The sequence below is a fragment of the Molossus molossus genome, unplaced genomic scaffold (assembly GCF_014108415.1).
Source record: "Molossus molossus isolate mMolMol1 unplaced genomic scaffold, mMolMol1.p scaffold_m16_p_16, whole genome shotgun sequence".
NCBI lineage: Eukaryota > Metazoa > Chordata > Mammalia > Chiroptera > Molossidae > Molossus > Molossus molossus.
In genome coordinates this window covers 67,711,696-67,729,978 of record NW_023425351.1, presented here as the reverse complement: position 1 = coordinate 67,729,978, position 18,283 = coordinate 67,711,696, and the positions used below count along the sequence as shown (strand labels likewise).

Below are 18,283 nucleotides of genomic sequence, written 5' to 3'. Positions count from 1 at the left end.
TTTCCTCACAGTGCTCAAGGTCTCCGTCACGTACACATGTTAGCGTGTTCTTTCCTCACAGTGCTCAAGGTCTCCGTCACGTACACATGTTAACATGTTCTTTCCTCACACTGCTGAAGGTCTCCGTCACGTACACATGTTAGCGTGTTCTTTCCTCACAGTGCTCAAGGTCTCCATCATGTACACATGTTAGCGTGCTCTTTCCTCACACTGCTGAAGGTCTCCATCACGTACACATGTTAGCGTGTTCTTTCCTCACACTGCTGAAGGTCTCCGTCACGTACACATGTTAGCGTGTTCTTTCCTCACACTGCTCAAGGTCTCCGTCACGTACACATGTTAGCGTGTTCTTTCCTCACAGTGCTCAAGGTCTCCATCATGTACACATGTTAGCGTGCTCTTTCCTCACACTGCTGAAGGTCTCCGTCACGTACACATGTTAGCGTGTTCTTTCCTCACAGTGCTCAAGGTCTCCATCACGTACACATGTTAGTGTGTTCTTTCCTCACACTGCTGAAGGTCTCCATCATGTACACGTTAGCATGTTTCTTTGTGAGTTTACTAAACCTAGGAAATCCACGTGTGTATGAAAGTCAGGTTACTTGGAAAGAAATACACCAACGAGAGACTTTCTCAGACATACCCGTCACTCAGAACTGCTCCTGGTGATGACTTGCTAGACACTAGACACCATGCCAGGGAAGACGATCTACTTCAGAATAGGAAATCATTGAAAATTAGTCCCTCAAACTTTTATTGCAATTATGCATTTTACCCAATCGGTCTAATTGAAGGACGCTCTAGCCATTGCCGCGCTACGTGATGCGTGAATTCATGATAGAAGGAAGTCAAATTCCCTCATTCACTCATGAAAAATGAGCAGATTGTCCCAGCTGAGATCCTTCTTTAATTTAACAAACATATTAATTTATACTAATGAAAGATATGCTAGGCAATTATCTCTCTGCAAACTAGGTTTATTCAAAGATGAAATGGGTTCTCAAGTGAAGGGTTGATTTCCCCCATCACTGGAAATGTGCAGGCAGGAGTTAATGGCTCATTTCTGAGAGATTTACTGTGTAAAATTGGCATTAAGAAGAGTAACACTGCCCTGGCTGGTTTGGCTCAGCGGTTGGAGCATCAGCCTGTGGTCCAGAGAGACCCGGGTTCGATTCCCGCTAAGGGCATGTACCTTGGTTGCAGTTTGTCTCCGGCCCTGGTTGGTTGTGCGGGTGGCAGCCACTCGATGTGTCCCTTTCACATTGATGTTTCTCTCTCTCTCTCTTCCTATCTCTCCCTCCTACTCTATCTGAACAAAAAATGGAAAAAAATGTCCTCAGGTGAGGATAAAAAAAAAAAAAAAGAAAAAGAAGAGTAAGACTAAGGCAACAAATACAATCCACTGCACCTATAAAATTTTGTAATCACAACATGCACACTTGGACAAAATGTGGTTGTAGTTTGGGCCACTAACTAGATAACTGCTTGGGTTAGAAGCATTCTTACATCTTGTAAAGAATTTAGTACCCTTTGTCTCATAGTCAAAGGGGAGAACCTAGGCGTGTATGGTGACTTTCCTCCCACACGCCTAAGAAGATTTTCCAGACCTGTCTTAGACACAGAAACATAGAGGATCTGTCCATCACTTCTGCCAGCTGGCCTTCCTGTCCATCCCTCCCGGATGAAGAATCCAGAATGGCTCTCCTTTGTGCGCTCAGACCTGTGTTCCAGGCTTCCTTGTGGCAGACCCGCATGGCTCTGACTTCACTTCTGGAGATGCCTCCCGAAAGCATCAAGGCGACATCCTCACCCATGACCAGAATGGAACACAAGTTTTTTCTGTCTCGCTTCCTATTCTCAACCTGATCAAATCAAGTAGGAAACTTTTTTCTTTGTATCATAAGCCACATCATTGAAATATACCAAGACATACTACTGTGGACCAACGAAGAAGATGACCTTTTTTTGAAAGTAGCAAGGATGCGGCAGGTGGAGCAGCCAATGAGGCCTTATGCTGGGGGGGGGGGTCAAAGGTTTTGGATTCCCTACTTAAAATCTGTAAAGTCCTGCTTGAGTTACTCAATCATTCTAATCTTCAATTTCATTTTCTGCAAAATGAGGATATGATAAATAGGCTCTCCCCAAAGTGTTGTCATAACTAAATGACATCATTCGTGTAAAGCATGTAGCATAGTGGAGTAGGTGCAAAGTGCATGAACTTACCAACAGAACAGAGGTTAAATTCCCTAATTAGTAGTCATTATCACTCCAACTTGTTACATAAGATTTTGGCCATTTCCTGAATCAACCAAAACCCTATCGATTGAAAAACAATACTAATTCAATTCTACGTTCTCAAAGGAAGCCCTTGTAATTGATTCCAAGTGCCAAGCCCTTTTCATTGGTGTCAGCCCCATTGACAGCTGTCGCAGGTACTGCTGCCAGGGTGCTGGCTCCCAGCGAAACACCGACGGTGGAAGGTCTGGAGGCAAAGTGAGTGTTCCCGCTTGGTCTCCACCCAGCTTGCCATTGGAAGAAAATGTAAAAAAGATCATATGCAACTGTAGGCTGGACGAATGATGATTATGTAACATTTTTAAAGTCATCAGTAGGAAATATTCAGGAAAGGAGTCAGAGACTCAGGCTTGGGATCTATAGGAAAGGACCTTTTCACCCAGAGAACGGGCCAAGCATTGAAGGAATATTTGCAAAGAAGTGAGCTCCCCGGCACTGGGAGTGTTCAAGTTGAGGGTGTTCAAACCCCTGGAATGTCCTGCCCCGGCTCAGAGCAAAGAACCCTGCTCCTCCAACAAAGCAGAGAAGGTCACCTGGACACAGGCAGCCAGCATCTGAGGAGATATCAAGGATGTTACGGAAAGAACTCCTGAAGGCGGGTCCATTAAAGTCCAGGCCGCTGTGACCATGCCAGTAATGATGAGTTCCTGACGACGACAGTGACTATGATGATGACGGTGAAGATGAAGAAAGGTGGAAGAGAGGAATTAAGTACACTCAAAAAAAAAATATTACTGTTGTTTTAAAAATATCATTATCAGATCTCTATAGCCAGGCGGGTTCGAAATCAATCAGTCAGCCAACAGAGAAGAAGTCCGTCGTGTGCGGTTGGTTGTTGAGAGGGATCCAGACACACCCTTTCTTCACGGGACCGGCTTTGCGGCTAACATTTCTTTCCAAGCTGGCGTCGGGCCCTAGGACTTTCCGCAGTATCGTGGCTTGTCTAGGGTGGTGTCCGCAGTGAGGGCGGCTCCCAGTGACTCTTCCGAGCGGCTGCCGGCTGCCTCCAGATCCCGAGCAGGTTGTCGGAACGAGGACAGGGGCCTCAGGACAGGAGAGTAGGACAGGCACGGCCCTGCCACCGGAGTGCACCCCTGAGCGGCACTGAGCTTCTCCATGGGGTCACCAGCCACAGACCACTGCCCTTCCCCGAGTCTTCGCCAAGTGCACCCTAAAACCCAGCCCACACCAAGCAGTAGGCGAGAGACTAAAAATCGCCGACTGCGGACTGTGACCACCACACCAACAAGAGGTGGGACTCCTTTTAGTTTCTCACTGACGACCTTTACCCTCTCTTGGTGTTGAGGACAGAGAAACTGAGGCATTGTGAGAGCTGTTTACTGGCTTCCTTCATAAAGGGACTCTGGGAAATTCAAATCAGGGACTAGCCAGTTCTAAAGCTTCACTTGCTGCCCTGGCCGGTTTGGCTCAGCGGTTAGAGCGTCGGCCTGCGGTCTGGAGAGACCCGGGTTCGGTTCCCACTACGGGCGCGTACCTCGGTTGCAGTTTGTCCCCGGCCCTGGTCGGTTGTGTGGGTGGCAGGCAGCCACTCGATGTGTTCCTTTCATATCGATGTTTTTCTCTCTCTCTCTGTTCCTCTCTCTCCCTCCCACTCTACCTGAACAAAAAAATGGAAAAATGTCCAGTGAGGATAAAAAAATAATAATAATAATAAAGCTTCACTTTCTGTCCCCTCCCTCGGCTCCCCCGCGCCCCTGCTAAAAATGATCTGTGTGCTGTGTGACCTGTGGCAAGTCACTAGACCTCGCTGGCATGAAGGTAAAAGGAGAAGCTTAGTTTAGGCTAATTTTAACGTCTTTTTCAGTTTTAAAAATCCTTTCCACCTTTTCAATGAGTTGGATTATTCCTCAGTTTAATGACTCCAAGACGATTCGGGAAACCAGGCAGGACTAAGGCGAGTACACATTCAGTGCTGACCTTCCGGAAGCTTTTAAGGCTGGGTAATGAAATTACTGAGCACTCTGGATAATCAAAATAAAGTGACCGCCAGTCCCCAGGGCTGTTCGAGTAGACGGCAGAGGGCATCACGCTTATTGGTCCGTCGGTCTTGGTTTCTCTCGTGTGAAATGAAAGGGCCGCCCTTGTTCAATTTAAATGTAAGTTAATTTTTAAAAATTTTAAACTAATCCTCGATTCCACAAAAAAGAAAAGCAAAGAAAAAAAGGACAGATTATAAACCAAAATGGTAATTTAACAAGTGCTATTTCTGGGGCATTGAGATTATAAGTACATTTTGTGTGTGTGCTTCTCTATATTGTCCAACACTGTCATTCTATGATTATTTTGCAATCTGGAAAAAATTGTTATTTTTATAAGCAAACCAATAAACTACAAAGCTACTATTGAAAAAAAAAAAAAGATAAGGAGGTTCAAACAATTGAAAAACAAGAAAAGGCAGTCTTTGCTGGAGTTCTCTTAGGCTACTTTCTGTTCGAAGAGTCCATGAATTTATTTCTCAATAGTTTCATGGAAAGGGAGGCAGGAAGGCTCTCTGGTCAAACATTTCCCTGTGTCCCCCTCTGGACAAGACCTCGAGCAAGATCCTTAAATGACTTAAGTTTACTCATGAAGACAGTCAATGTGAATTTGATTTGCTAAATATATGGGTGTGTGCTCTTCTGTTTTGTCAAAATGGAGTTAGTTCGGCGGGAGCAGAAAGGGCTGAGCTCATGCCGGGTCCCTGCCCCATGTGTCCCGACTGTGAAGGGAATTGTATTTAGTCCTGGGCTCTCACTCAGAGATCGGGGGGAGGGTTGGAATCTGCAGTTACGGTTCCGGTTCCGTAACTACGGATTCCTCTTAATGAAGAAAGCAAACAAAAGAAACTTTATTTGCTTTGTCTCTTCTTGCTGTTTCCCCTCAACTCCGAACATTGGTAAAACTGAACTCTTGCACGTGCCCAGCTGTGCTGGAAGTAATTTATTCTCCTTCTTTTAATTGCAGTATTCTCAAATGAGGGACGAAGTGTTCAAGTCAAACTTGGTCTGTGCATTTATCGTTCTCCTGTTTATCACGGCAATTCAAAGTCTGCTTCCTTCTTCAAGGTAAATTCGAAAGGACGTTATCAGGTGAAATCTTTGCGAGCTATGGTCCCCCACCTGGAGCCAGCCAGCTGACCTCAGCAGGGGTCAGGATTTAAAACAAGGGCTCCAGGATCCACACCGAAACGTGTGACAGTATCAGTGTCTATGCCGGTGGTCTTACCCTGTGTAATAATCTCATTATTCTGCCAAGGCAGGAGCCCTTTCTCCCAATAGTAACGAACACAAGAACCCAAATCAAAGTAGGCCTCCCTGGGATGCGACAGCCTCGATCTCCGCTCCCCGCTCCCCTGACAGCTGCCCCTCTGAGGTCTGTGCGTCGTCATGAGGAACCGGGACTGGTGGGAAGAGATGTACCAAAACAAAGAGGTGACTAGTGAGACATTCATCAGAGAAGTGATCAGGTTTGTGCTTAGAAGGCTCCCACTGGACGTGGGATATGACAGGAGTGGTGAGGTCTGGGTCAGGAAGACCAATTAGGAGGCAATCGCAAAGCTGCAGGCAAGAGCTAACAGCGAGGACAGAGTGGGGCAAAGCGGACTGGGGAGGAGGGATTAGCTGGGTATTTCGGAGGCAGAGTTGGCAGTTGCCAGGACCAACTGAGTGTGGGCGATGAGAGAGGAGAGGAGCCCGGGATGGGGTGAGGGTCTGGCTTCGGCCTTGGGACGGGAGGGGCCACTGTGCCCCTCAGGAGAGGACATGGCATTCCCCGGGTGCCCTTTCCAGGTGGAACGAGCCAGCCTGGACGCCTGACTCCTGGTTTCAGGGGGAACAGACCCAGAGGCCCCCAGCAGTAGGCCAGACGGAGCCTCTGACTCCGAGGTGTAAGCTGAAGCCGGTACCTGAAATCCCAGCCAGTACCCCAACCCCACCGGCTCAGAGGAGAGAAAAGCCCGACCGTGGAGAAAGTCAGAGCTCTGGCCAGACCGTCCACGTGTTGTAGGAATCGGGTGCCCCTTTGCCCCAAACACATTCAACTTCCTTCATCGTGGCTGCGTTTCCTCTCCGGAACTCACGCTGCTTCTGATTGATTCCTGGCCCCGAACCGGTGGTAGGTGCCCTTCACCCCCTCTCTCCTGCCACGGACGTGCTAGCAGATGAGGCAGCCTGCTCAGATGACCGCAGCCAACTCCCCGCCCCCAGAGGAAAGGAAGGGACCCCGGCACGGACCGCTGGTGCTGGCTCGGCTCGTTCCACATGCAAGGATGTCCCTCTCCCAGAGGGTAAACTGAGGAAGGACCAGAAAATACCTTTTGTAATTATGATAATGTATCTAAGGCTGCATCGATAGTGATGAGAGAGACAGGGAGGGGCGCTGGGTCTTATTTTCTGTGCATCTTACTAGCTGAATGTGTGCTCTTGACTTCTCTGGAGACTCGGTTTTCTCAGCTATAAAATGGGAATAACCGTGCCAGCTTCCCAGGTTTGGCGTCGGAATGAAACCAGCCATATCCATTTTGATCAGTTCTGAGCCGCAGAGCTCACCTGCTGAAGTAGCGAAGAGCACCTTCCTCTCGGGGCTGCTCACAGGGTCAAGGGCACTGTTGGCCTCCTCGGCTCTTCGCAGATTAAAGGGTGGCATGGATGTCGCCGATCAGCACGATCTGAGTCTCTGCTTCCCATGGCGGTAGGACGTCCACTCACCCCACTGATCCTGCCTCCCCAGCAAACATCAGCTCGTGCTACCAATCCAGACCCTGTTTCAAGACAGACTGCAGAACATCAGTAGAACACGGTGTCCAGAGGGATTTGGATGGAGCTGTTGGCAAAGCCCTGTTTCAGACTCGATTTCAGAAATGAAAGGCTTCCTTGCCTCTTATGTGCACCAACAATGCAAAAGCAAATTCGGAGCTCTGGCCGCCTGGGGAGCTCTATAATTAGACACACGTCACAGGCTGGCGTCACAAGCTGACGAGCAGAGACCAGTGGGCGCTGCGGAGCTGCAGCGGGGCTTCCGCAGGGACACAGCACTGCCCGTGGCTGGCTTGTAACCAACCCTCTCCCCAGAGGTCCCCAGGACGCCTTTGGTTTCCTGCATGTCACCACGAATAGAGAAAGAGAGGAACGCGTCTTTAGTTCTTATCGTGTGCTAAGCATCCCACTGCTTTGTCACTTGGACGTCTTGAAGAGGTGAGCGTAAAAATCCCAGGTTTGCTCATTAAAAAGTGCTACTCGGAGAAGTGAGTGACCTTGCCCAAGGCTCTGCTCTCGCTGCGGGACCAAATGCCGCCTTTCGCCACCTGTCTTAGTCGGTTCAGGCTGCTATTAAAAAAATACCATAGACCAAGGAGCTTATAGACTAGACGTTTATTCTCCCCGTCCTGGAGGCTGGAAGTCCGAGGTCAAGGCATTGGCTCATGCAGTGCCGGGTGAGGTCCCTCTTCCTGGTTCATACACGGTATTTGCATGCTCTTCACATGGCAGGAGGGACAAGGGGGCTCTCTGGGCACTAACCCTGTTCATGCGGGCCCCACCCTCATGACCTAATCACCTCCCAGAGACCTCAACTCTGAACACCATCACACTGGGCAGAGGGATTCAACATACAGATTTGGGGGACACAAGCCTTCAGTCCATTGCCCCTCCCTGTCCTCTTCTCAGCAGACCCAGAAGGAAGTGCTGATCACCCCAGCTCTGTTAGGGACTCACTCAGGTGGCTGTGTGTGCAAATGCCCCCACACAGCCCTCCAGTACACCCTGGCACCCCACCAAAAGTACATGCAAAAGCACAATAGCTACCTGGGCAGCAAAGCATCTGTTTTATAAAGTTCCGAGACAATGCTGTGCTTAAGCATCAATGGGGAACACTGGAGCAGGGTGTGGCTGTGATCAGAGAGCACGTGGCGTTTGTTGAATCTCTGGGGTCTCTGCCTGGCTCCCCAGCTACCGTTCAACTCCAGTGTGGGGTCTCACTGCAGCCCCGGGTGCCAATGAGAAGAGCTGGCCAGGCTCCTTCCCACAGCGAAGGTCAAGGCTGTGGCTTCCCGCCCGTCCGGGGGTCTAGGAGGAAGAGAGGACAAGCATCTGAATTTCGCACAAACACTGACATCTAACAGCGACCGTGTCCTTCCTGAGAACAGGAGGCAGCAAGGGCTGGACAGAGCGGCCGGGAGCGTGGGTGGGAATTCTCCTCCCCTCGAAGGCTGGTGAGGGGAAGAATACTCTTCTCTCCCCACTCGGAGCTAAGTCAGTGAGTATTCATCGAGCATTCCCATGTTCTCAGCCCTGCGCCAGGTGTCATGGAAGGATCCAGAGAGAAGCTGCACCTTGGAGGCCGAGCAGGCCACTCCCCGGAGCGCGAGCACCAGCGTCCCGTGGGGAGCAGAGGTAGACGGAGCGTAGCACTGAGGGCGTGTGCCCGACTGTTGCCCACGGGCAGACAGATGAGAGAGAGGGAGAGGCAGCCGCTCTAGGTCCTGTACGCCACGGAGACTCCACCTGCACGGCAGCGGGGGCCACAGAACCGGGCAGCTTTCTAACTGCCTTTGCCCGGTCGGCTCTGCCTCACTTAAAACAAGATGTTTATATTCCCCGTGGCTGCCTCCCATCATTGAGACGCAACAGCCTTGGCATCGGCCCCTTCTCTCCTGGGACAGCCTGACAGCGATCCACCTGTATTCTCCTTCCTTTGTCTCCCCTGCGGCCCAGGAATAATGGCATGTGACCAGCCTGTTTGGGGGAACCTTCCTATCAGCCCAGAGCCCTCTGGGAACCCACTGCTGCACAGACCTTCTGTTCTCTAGAACTCCTGCAGAGATTTCCTGCCAAGGCGATCCATAAAATCACAACGGTACCAGTATTCACAAAGGAAAGAAAATACTAAAACCTGCAACAGTGAAGACTGGGCGGGGGTTGGGGGGAGTCGCTTCCTGGCCTTCCTGATGCTTGCCCGGGCAGAGGGAGCTGGAGGCTTGGTGACTCCCTCCTTCTGAAGGTCTTCCCTGCCCTGGCTGTCACAAGGCCATGTACTGTCCCTGTCCCGCCATTCTGACCACATTTCCTAAATTACCTTTGCTCAGGAGAAGAAGCAGTCAACGGCCCCTCCAGAGATGGAGTTTTAGGTCAACTGAGTCACCAGAAGCAGCCCGACCCCCAGCAGACATAGCCACTAGACAGGAGTTACCGTGGCAAGAGCTTCGGTGGGAGCTTGAGGCCCAAGATGTACAGTACAGTTGGGAGTGATGGGCCTTGGGCAAGGGCACCCCCACCCACATCCCAAACGGCACATGGTACACTCCACGCACACCGTGGTGACTGCTCCCCGAGCTGGGCAGCTTGGAACGGGTCCCAGGCTTGGTGGCTGGCATCGGAGCAGACCATGAGGGAACATGTTTCATAAAACCCACCCAAAGGGGAAACAGCGTGGGGGTCCCTCCCACACCCAGAGTTTTGAGAACATTCCAGTGTTCTGCTGCTGGTGGTGGTTGGCCGAGAGAAAAAGCTGAACGGCAAAGGTGGCTCAATTGGGCAGGAGCGATACAGCAAGCCAAATAGCTGATGTTCGCGGCCAAGCTTCCCAATCAGGAGAATACTCCAGGAATGGGTGCAACAAAAAAATACCTCCTGCGAGAGCCCTTTTCTTAAACAAATAGGGGTTCAGAGGAATGATTAGAACCAAGGGGTAGGGACGTGACTGACAGCATCGCCCAGCCAGTGGGGAGTCAGAGGACGGAAGCCCCATGACCCAACACTCTGTGTCTCTCTGCAGGGCTATGCCCATGGCCATCCAGTTCTCCATCCTGATCATGCTGCACTCGGCCCTGGTCCTCATCACCACGGCTGAGGATTACAAGTGTCTGCCCCTCGTGCTCCGGAAAACTTGCTGTTGGATCAACGAGACCTACTTGGCCCGGAACGTCATCATCTTCGCGTCCATCCTGATTAACTTCCTGGGCGCCATCCTCAATATCGTAAGCATTCCAAGCCCGCCCGCCCTCTGGCCTCCAGGGTGCTCTCGGGAGCCCAGAGTTTGTGGAGCTGCAGCTTCGTGCATTGACTTCCTGGGTACCAGGGACCTTCATGTGCCTGCTCCAGCCCCAAGCTTAGGGACAGGGCACAAAATGTGGCTACTGTCAGAACTGGGCATTTTACCGGTGGCAGACTGTTTTTCCCAGTGGGAAGGGTTATTGGCTGCAAAGGAGCTCCAAAGTCCCTCATGGTCCAGCCCTGCCACATCCGTTGCCATGGTAACTCAAAGCTGCCATTCACTCAGCCCCCACCTGCTGTGTGCCACGCACTGGAGGGGGGGCCGTGCGCATTTTTCCTATTTAGTCCTCACATAAACCCCGTGAGGTAAGTCTCACTATCCCCACTTTATGGCTGAGGAAACTGAGGCTCAGAGACATGAAATAACTTGCTAATAAGGTCTGTCTGACTCCATGACTCCTGCTCATTCTCATCTGCTAAATTGCACCCCCGGGAATGGGAGTGGGCGGAACGGAAATAAGTAGCGATCACTTACTGAGCATCGCCACGGGCCACAGGTAGGTATTGCTGTTCCCATGTAATGGGCGAGGAAACCGCTTTTCAGGAAGGTTGAGCATCTTGCCCGTGACTTTCTAAAAGTTACTATTGGATGTGACACATCGAACTGCGATGACTCTCCAACTGCCATATTTATCGTGGTTTTGAATCGGGTGATCCATGTTTCAATGACGTCATTCTCTCTCTGGAATGGTAACATAGTAGCCGTAGGCGCTGTCTGTGTGTTTACTCAGGACCTAGGGACCTAGTGGAGGGTAGGAGTGGTTTATCTGTCCCCACATTTTGAACTTGGCACATGGAGAGGGGCTAGTGGAGGCCTCGCCTGGTGACCGAAACCATCACTGTGCCCCCTGGGTCTGAAGGAGGGTCTCCACGCGCTCAGGGGCCCACAGTGTCAGTTTTTGCTGCAGGATCACACTACGTGAAACCGATCGTGCAAACTGGCCCAGTAATTACTTAGAGTCTGTGTTGCTCAAGCTCTGCTGTAGGCCTTGAAGTAAAGGACTTTATGGGATAAAAAAAAAAAGGGAAATCATAGTCGAATTAGACTTGTCATCAGATGCATGTTTTAGAGATGGCGGCACCTGAACATGGCAGTACATGGGACCCTTGATCACAGCGCTCAGGGTGGTAGCCAGGATCTTGCCAGGACAGTCGGAGATCTCTGGGGTGTGGGATTTGGCAGGGAGCCCAGCGACTCCAAGGCGGGGTTACCTCGGGCAGCTGTACCACGGTGGGGGGGGAGGGGGCTCAGAGGCGCTGGAGTCAGATAGACCTGCGTTCAAATCTCAGCTCCTATCAGCTCCGTGACCCTGGACAAGTTACTTTACTTCTCAGAGTTTCCTATTCTTCAGTTGTAAAATGGGGATAAAAACAGTAGCGACATCACAAGGTGACTGTGAGGGGTTTTTTGCGTTTTGTTTTTCTTTCGTATGAAGTGTCTGGCACAGAGGAGGCCTTCAGCCAATGAGCTGTTCTTTCCTGAGCACCACAGAAATCCCCTGCGGCACTTTCTGGGCTGAGAATCGCCCGCCACCCCAGTGCCCCCTCGGGTCCCTCAAATCCTCCCTGCGGCGGGTGGACACAGGCTGCGTACACACTCGGCCCTCTCCTCTGCCATCCCTGCTCTCTTCCGAGCCCGAGGGCACTCCTGGGCTCCTGTGTGGTGGCACCAGCGGAGTAGTTTCCACCGGCCTCTCCCTGGCTCCCAGAGCTTTTCCTGGCCAGCCCTCCCTCCGGAGGAGGGGAGCACCCACTGCCAGCCCAGCCAGCCCTCCCTCTGGAGGAGGGGAGCGCCCACTGCAGCCCAGCCAGCCCTCCCTCTGGAGGAGGGAAGCACCCACTGCAGCCCAGCCAGCCCTCCCTCTGGAGGAGGGGAGCACCCACTGCAGCCCAGCCAGCCCTCCCTCTGGAGGAGGGGAGCGCCCACTGCAGCCCAGCCAGCCCTCCCTCTGGAGGAGGGGAGCGCCCACTGCAGCCCAGCCAGCCCTCCCTCTGGAGGAGGGGAGCGCCCATTGCAGCCCAGCCGAGCCCCTGGCACCGGCGCCCGCTCGCCCCAGCCCAGCTGACAGCACGCTCCTCTCCAGCTGCACACTGACTTTGTTGTTCCTGTGTTTTTTTGTTGTTGTTCTTTTTTTTTTTTAATCCGCAGCTGTGGTGTGATTTTGACAAGTCGATACCCTTGAAGAACCTGACTTTCAATTCCTCAGCTGTGTTTACAGATATCTGCTCCTACCCAGAGGTATTTATTTATTCACAAGCTCCCTTGGCAGGCTGGGGCCTCGACAGCTCCTCCCGGACGGGCCTCAGAGGCACGGGAGGCCCCTTTCCTTCGCTCTCCTCCCCCCTCCTCCTCCCCTCCTCCGCCCTCCTCCTCCCCTCCTCCTCCCCTCTCCTGCTCTCCTTGTTTCTTCCGCTTCCCCCTCTCTTCCCTGCTCCCTCCTCTGCCTTTCCCACTGCTGACCTTCCCCACTTCTTTCTGCCTCTTCCTCCCTCCACGTCTTCTCTCTTCACCGTCCCCTCTCCATTCTCCTCCCGTCATTCCCACCAGCTCCTCCTAGATCCCAAAGCAGATGTGCCCTTGTCACCAGCAGAGGGCAGAGCGCAGTTACTGCTCAGAGGGTGATGGCTGCAAGCACAGGGAAGCTGGGAAGGAAGAAGGACGGAGGGGTGGAAGGATGGGAGACAGAAGGAAAGGAGCAGAGAAGGTAGGGGAAAGGTAGGAAGGAAGGAAGAAGGGAGGGAGGGAGGAAGTCAGAAAGGAAGGAAGGAAAGGAGGGAGGGGGAGGAAAAGGGAAGGAAGAAAAGGAGAAAGGGAGGGAAGGAAGAAAAAAGGAAGGAGCAGAGGAAGGGAGGGAAAAAGAAAGGAAGTGAGGGAGGGAGGAAAAACAAGAAGGGGGGAAGGGAGGAAGGAAGGGAGGAAAGGGGAAAAACAGAAAGGAGGGGAGGAAGAAGGAAGGGAGGGAGGATGGAAGGAAGAAGGAAGGGAGGGAGGAAGGAAGGAAGAAGGAAGGGAGGGAGGAAGGAAGGAAGGAAGGAAGGAAGGAAGGAAGGAAGGAAGGAAGGAAGGAAGGAAGGAAGGATTAAGAACGAAGGAGGCTAGTGACTCACAAAAGCAGGAAATAACTGAACTTCAGTCGAAGTGGTGTGGACAGTGGGTGGAACACTACAGGGTCAGATGTGCCCCAAGAGGACACCTACCGTTGTCATGTAAGTCTGACCCTCTCTTGGCAACAGAGCCACTGGTCTGGCCCTGGCCCTCAGGGTCAGCCTACGGGGCTGGGCAAAGGACTAGTCAGGGTCCAGACCTTTGCACATCGGGACAGAGTGCTGGTGGGGAGGGAGGACAGCTGGGACATCCCAGCAGACCCCCACCAAGGCTATTCCCTGAGGACGCTGAGTGGGCTCTTGTTCTCTGAGACCCTCTCCGACAGAGAGAGGGTGGAGGACCTAGGCCCAGAGTTGGTGTGAGAAATGTCTGGAAAGGAGAGAAAGCCTCACCCCCCCCCACCCCGTGCGTAGAGCATCATTCTACTTGACATGCATCACATCATGAGGTCCTCAGGATGTCTGGGGTGCGGGCTGTGACCATCTGCCCTTCACAGATAACGAAACGAAGGCTCAGAAAGTAACATGCCCAGAGCCACTGCTGCCTGCCTCCTCCTTCCTCACTCCTTTTCCTCCTTCCTTCTTTCCATCCTTCTCTTCCTACTTCTGTATCAAGACTTGGTACTGCAGCGCAAACGGTATCTGGCTTATTCGTGGGCCCGTGTGTCTGAACCAGGCTCAGTCCCTAGGGAAGAAGTGGCCCTTAAGGAAGTCCAGGGCTGCATGGGACAGGCCACGGGCTCTCCCAGCAAGTAATGAGTGAGCTCCAGTGTCGTGGACTCTGTGGGACACCAGCTCCCTGAGAACTGGTGTGGAGGGCATGAGGAAGGACCCAGAGGCAGTAAGTGGGCCAAGAGTCAGATATTTAGAGCCAGGCAAGAGCTGAATGCGCCCCTTCACTGCCAGCAGCAGAATCTGGAATGATTCTTATTCTCTCTGAACCTCAGCTTCCTCACCCGTACAATGGGGGAAATAATACCTTCTCCCCGTGGCTGTCACGGAGGTAAGGAACCTCACGTTCTCGGGGTGACTGCCCAGGTGAGCTAGCGAAGGCGGAGTTTGTAACATGACATCTCACGTGAAGTGGATGCTCATGAACTACTGAATCTGGGCCTCGGTGTATTCTCAGTCGACTGTCTGGCCTGGGCCCCCACCTGAACTCTGGACTCAGGACTACGGCCCTCAGGGCGGGTAAGGTCTCCGGTCACAGCTCCATCTCTGCGTCTCCGCTTCCTCGTCTGTCACCTGAAGGGTGAAAGTGGCACCGTCCGCGGGGGGGCTGTGAGGATGAAGCGAATTCACGCACATGAAGTGTTGAGAGCGGCCCCTGGCCCAGTATCAGCTCATTAAACGTCCGCTGTGCTGTGTGCTTTCTCGTACACAGCGGTGGGGCCTGCAGGCCAGTATACGCTAAGTCGCGTGCCTGGGCCAGTGCGCTAACACCACGTGCACTGTGAAGCACTCACCGAAGAGAGTGCTAGAAAGGGAGATGAGAGAAATGAACCAGGGTTTTCTATTGCCCCTCCACAACCAAGGGATCATCTTGTTCAGGGGTCAGCAAACCGTGCCCACGGGCCCAACTCTGCCAGCCACCTGTTTCATAACTAAAATTTTATCGGGGCACGGTCGCACCCAGTTCTTACCAGTTTCCTACGGCTGCTTTTATACTACAACGGCTGAGCTCAGTCGTTACTGCAGAGATGGCGTGGCCCACTCAGCCAAAGGTGTTTACGGTCTGGCTCTTTTAGACCCTATACTGATGCCAGCTCCTGACCTGCCCTCTGGGGCAGGGATCCCACTGGTCTAAAAGATGGGGAGCTGGACTGTGTCCGTCACCGGCTACCATGACAACCCAGTTTGCCCCACCAGTTGCCATCCTGTGTTTGTGGTTCCCTCCCTGAGGATTCGTTCAGCCAACTGGAAGGAATCGGACACCCAGACCTTCTAAAAGGCTTGATCTGCGCACCCTTCCCATCCCTCACACGTGTCCCCGAGCAGACGGCTTCACCTCTCTGAGCATCGGCTTCCTCGTCTGTGTCTCTGACCTCTGACCTCACCCCATGAGAAACGGCATTCAGTTCAAAGGCATGTCATTAGACCAGAGGATGGGATATGAACGGAAGCGGTCGTTACCATATGTGGTTAAAGGAGAATTTAGTTCAGAACCGGAGCTTAGCAATTACCGAAAGAACGAGCGAAGGGAAGGGAAGGACCCTGAAGGAAGCATATTCCATCGTGATTCCAGCAGTAGCCTGGGTGGGGCTGGGGGGAGAGACACAGGTTTGCACAATGATTGCAGATCACACGCACAAACCCACACTGTCGGTAACTCAGACACCTGAGCGCGGTTCTCGGGCGCTTGGCAGGAAGACGATTCTGGAATCCAGGCCCCTGGTCAGAGCTCGGGCAGGTTTGGACGAGCAGCCAGCCGTGCTGCCGGCGCACTCGGAGTCGTCTACGGCTGTGAAGGTCCCCAGGCTGCTTCCCGTGGGGTGATTGCCTGTCTCCGCACCCCGCCGCTTTCTCCTACTTCTCCGTGTTTTCAGGCCCTGCCCAGCCTTCAAGCTTCCCTTGTGAAAATGAATCCTGCGGAGGGCCAGTCCCTCGGACCCTTCCTGCCGTTTCACGCACCCTCTGGGAGCATCTCAGTGCTCACACTCTGTCCTTCCTGTAACGTATTTATCTCACTAGAACATTCTTCCCAGACCTCCAAATGTGTAATTTTCTTTCAGATTACAACACTGTATAGGTATTCAAGATTATTCCAGGGACAGAGCCCACAGTGTGTGTTTAGTTATTTTTCTTTTTCAAAAAGCATATTTCCACCCTGGCTGGTTTGGCTCAGCAGTTAGAGCGTCGGCCTGCGGACCAGAGAGTCCCGGGTTCGGTTCCCGCTAAGGACACGTACCTTGGTTGCAGTTGTCCCCGGCCCCGGTTGGGGTCATGTGGGTGGCAACCATTCGATGTGTCTCTCTCACATCGATGTTTGTTTCTCTCTCTCTCCTTCCCACTCTATCTGAAGATAAATGCAAAAATGTCCTTGGGTGAGGATAAAAAACAAATAAAAAAGGCATATTTCCAAGGAAGAAGCAGAGAAATGATTTACCTTCCCACCCAAAATGACTAAAAGCACACAAACCACATGTATGCAGCAATCGTTTTGAAGACGCGGTGTCAGGCAGTGAAGGTCAGTGATCCCGGAAAACCAGAAGCGGTAGAGCAAGCCCCGGGACTGGCTGGCCTACAGGAGTTTTCAGGCCGTGGCTCGGGCTGGGGGCACCCCGCTGGAACCCCGTGGACTCCCTGATTTGAGAAGGCACAGCTGAGAGTCTGGGGAGACCAGGCGGCTCGGTTTGCAGGGCTGAGTGAAGAGAGCTGCACGGAGAGGAACCCAGAGACCTGCCGAGGGTCCCACCAGAGCAGGTGCGGAGCCCCCTGGTGCTGGAAGACGAGCCGATGGAGAGGATTCGTGCCTGGCGCTCACACAGTGCTGGAAACTGTTTTTTTTCCCCACCAGCCAGACTGAAAAACATCATAATCCAGAGGCATTAGGAAGGATAATCAGAAGGGCCTTGCTTCAGTAGAGTGCAATAATTAATTACCCCTAGCATCTGTCCTCGGGTCATTTTAAGAATTAAATAAGATGAAGCATATAGGTATTCATGGAGGACCATACCCCATAGACGTTTAGTTTTCATTTATTTCTCTCATCACTTTAATTCTCACGTCTGCCCCTGCCTCTGTGTTCCCATCACATGAGCTCACATTGTCGCCGGTGCATTGCTGTGGGCATTTCCTGCCTGCCTCACCCACGAGGCCCGGGCCATCTCCTGCTCACCTCTGAGTTCCCGGTGCCTACCACCCTGCCTTGATGACAGCGGGCACTCCAGAAATACTTACTACATTTTTAAAATTTAATAACTTTTTGCTTAAGGGCATGGCCACTTCTATGGCTCTTGACCTAATAAGTGACTCACGACTGAAACTGACAAAGCCATGAGCAGAACAGAAGCCCTCGGACCTGTTCCTCTTTCCTCCATGTGGAAAACGGAAGGTCTTAGAGGTTTCTCCGGATGAAACAATAAACTCGAGAATGAACTCATCACCTGCTCACTTCACCCACCACTTCCTGCCCAAAGGCACCAAAATGAGTTGCCTACAAATATTGCCAAGGCAAGATCTTAAAGGAGAATTGAGGAAAGCGTATCATTCCATTTGCGATAGGACATAATTTAATTGACTGGGAAAGGAAGAGACAAGAATAAAGGACATCCCAGGCATGGGACTTCTGAAGGCAGGGACAGTCATTCATTTCTGCGTCTATCCTGTGCACCCTGAAGGCACAGGTCTTTGCCCTCACCTGGAACTCAGCCAGGGTGCGATCTGTATTTGTTGATGTCAATATTTCTTGCAAGTATACATGAATGAGTCTGTTTGCTTTAAGAAATCAATAAACACGTGTTCAGTCATTTCTCAGGGAGCTCCTGGAAATTCTTACCCACCTCCTTTGCCCATACAGAAACTGCCTCTCTGCGTAGTAGGAGAGAAAAGACTGTTGTTACAAAGAGCCGTGTCCAAGCCTGGAATGGATTTTAGAAGTGGTCAAGCCCAGTATACCTACCAGAGTCACATTTGCAAGGACAGGTTCTATCCAGGTGTTCTTGGTGTCCCTTTCTAGCTAAGAGAACTTAAACAATTTACTTAAGCTCTATGAGCTTCGGTTTCTTCACCTGTAGAATAGAAATTATGATTCTCCTCTTGACCAATTATTTTGAAAATTGTAAGAGAAAATGTGTACAAAGAGCAAAGTACTGCCACCAAATGAGTCTTTGGTA

General features: G+C 51.9%; 1 protein-coding gene across 2 annotated transcripts in view; it reads left to right on the top strand.

Moving 5' to 3' along the window:
• ADCY8 (adenylate cyclase 8) overlaps nucleotides 1–18,283 on the top strand; it is a 158,925-nt gene that overhangs the window by 105,326 nt on the left and 35,316 nt on the right. The window contains exons 9-11 of one of the 2 annotated variants that reach the window (XM_036263950.1): nucleotides 5,260–5,360; nucleotides 10,066–10,267; nucleotides 12,493–12,582. The exons of the other annotated variant lie outside the window; for it this stretch is intronic. Of the exons in view, the coding sequence (XP_036119843.1) occupies nucleotides 5,260–5,360; nucleotides 10,066–10,267; nucleotides 12,493–12,582 (393 nt within the window). The remainder of the gene's footprint in view (nucleotides 1–5,259; nucleotides 5,361–10,065; nucleotides 10,268–12,492; nucleotides 12,583–18,283) is intronic. 2 annotated transcript variants of the gene reach the window in all.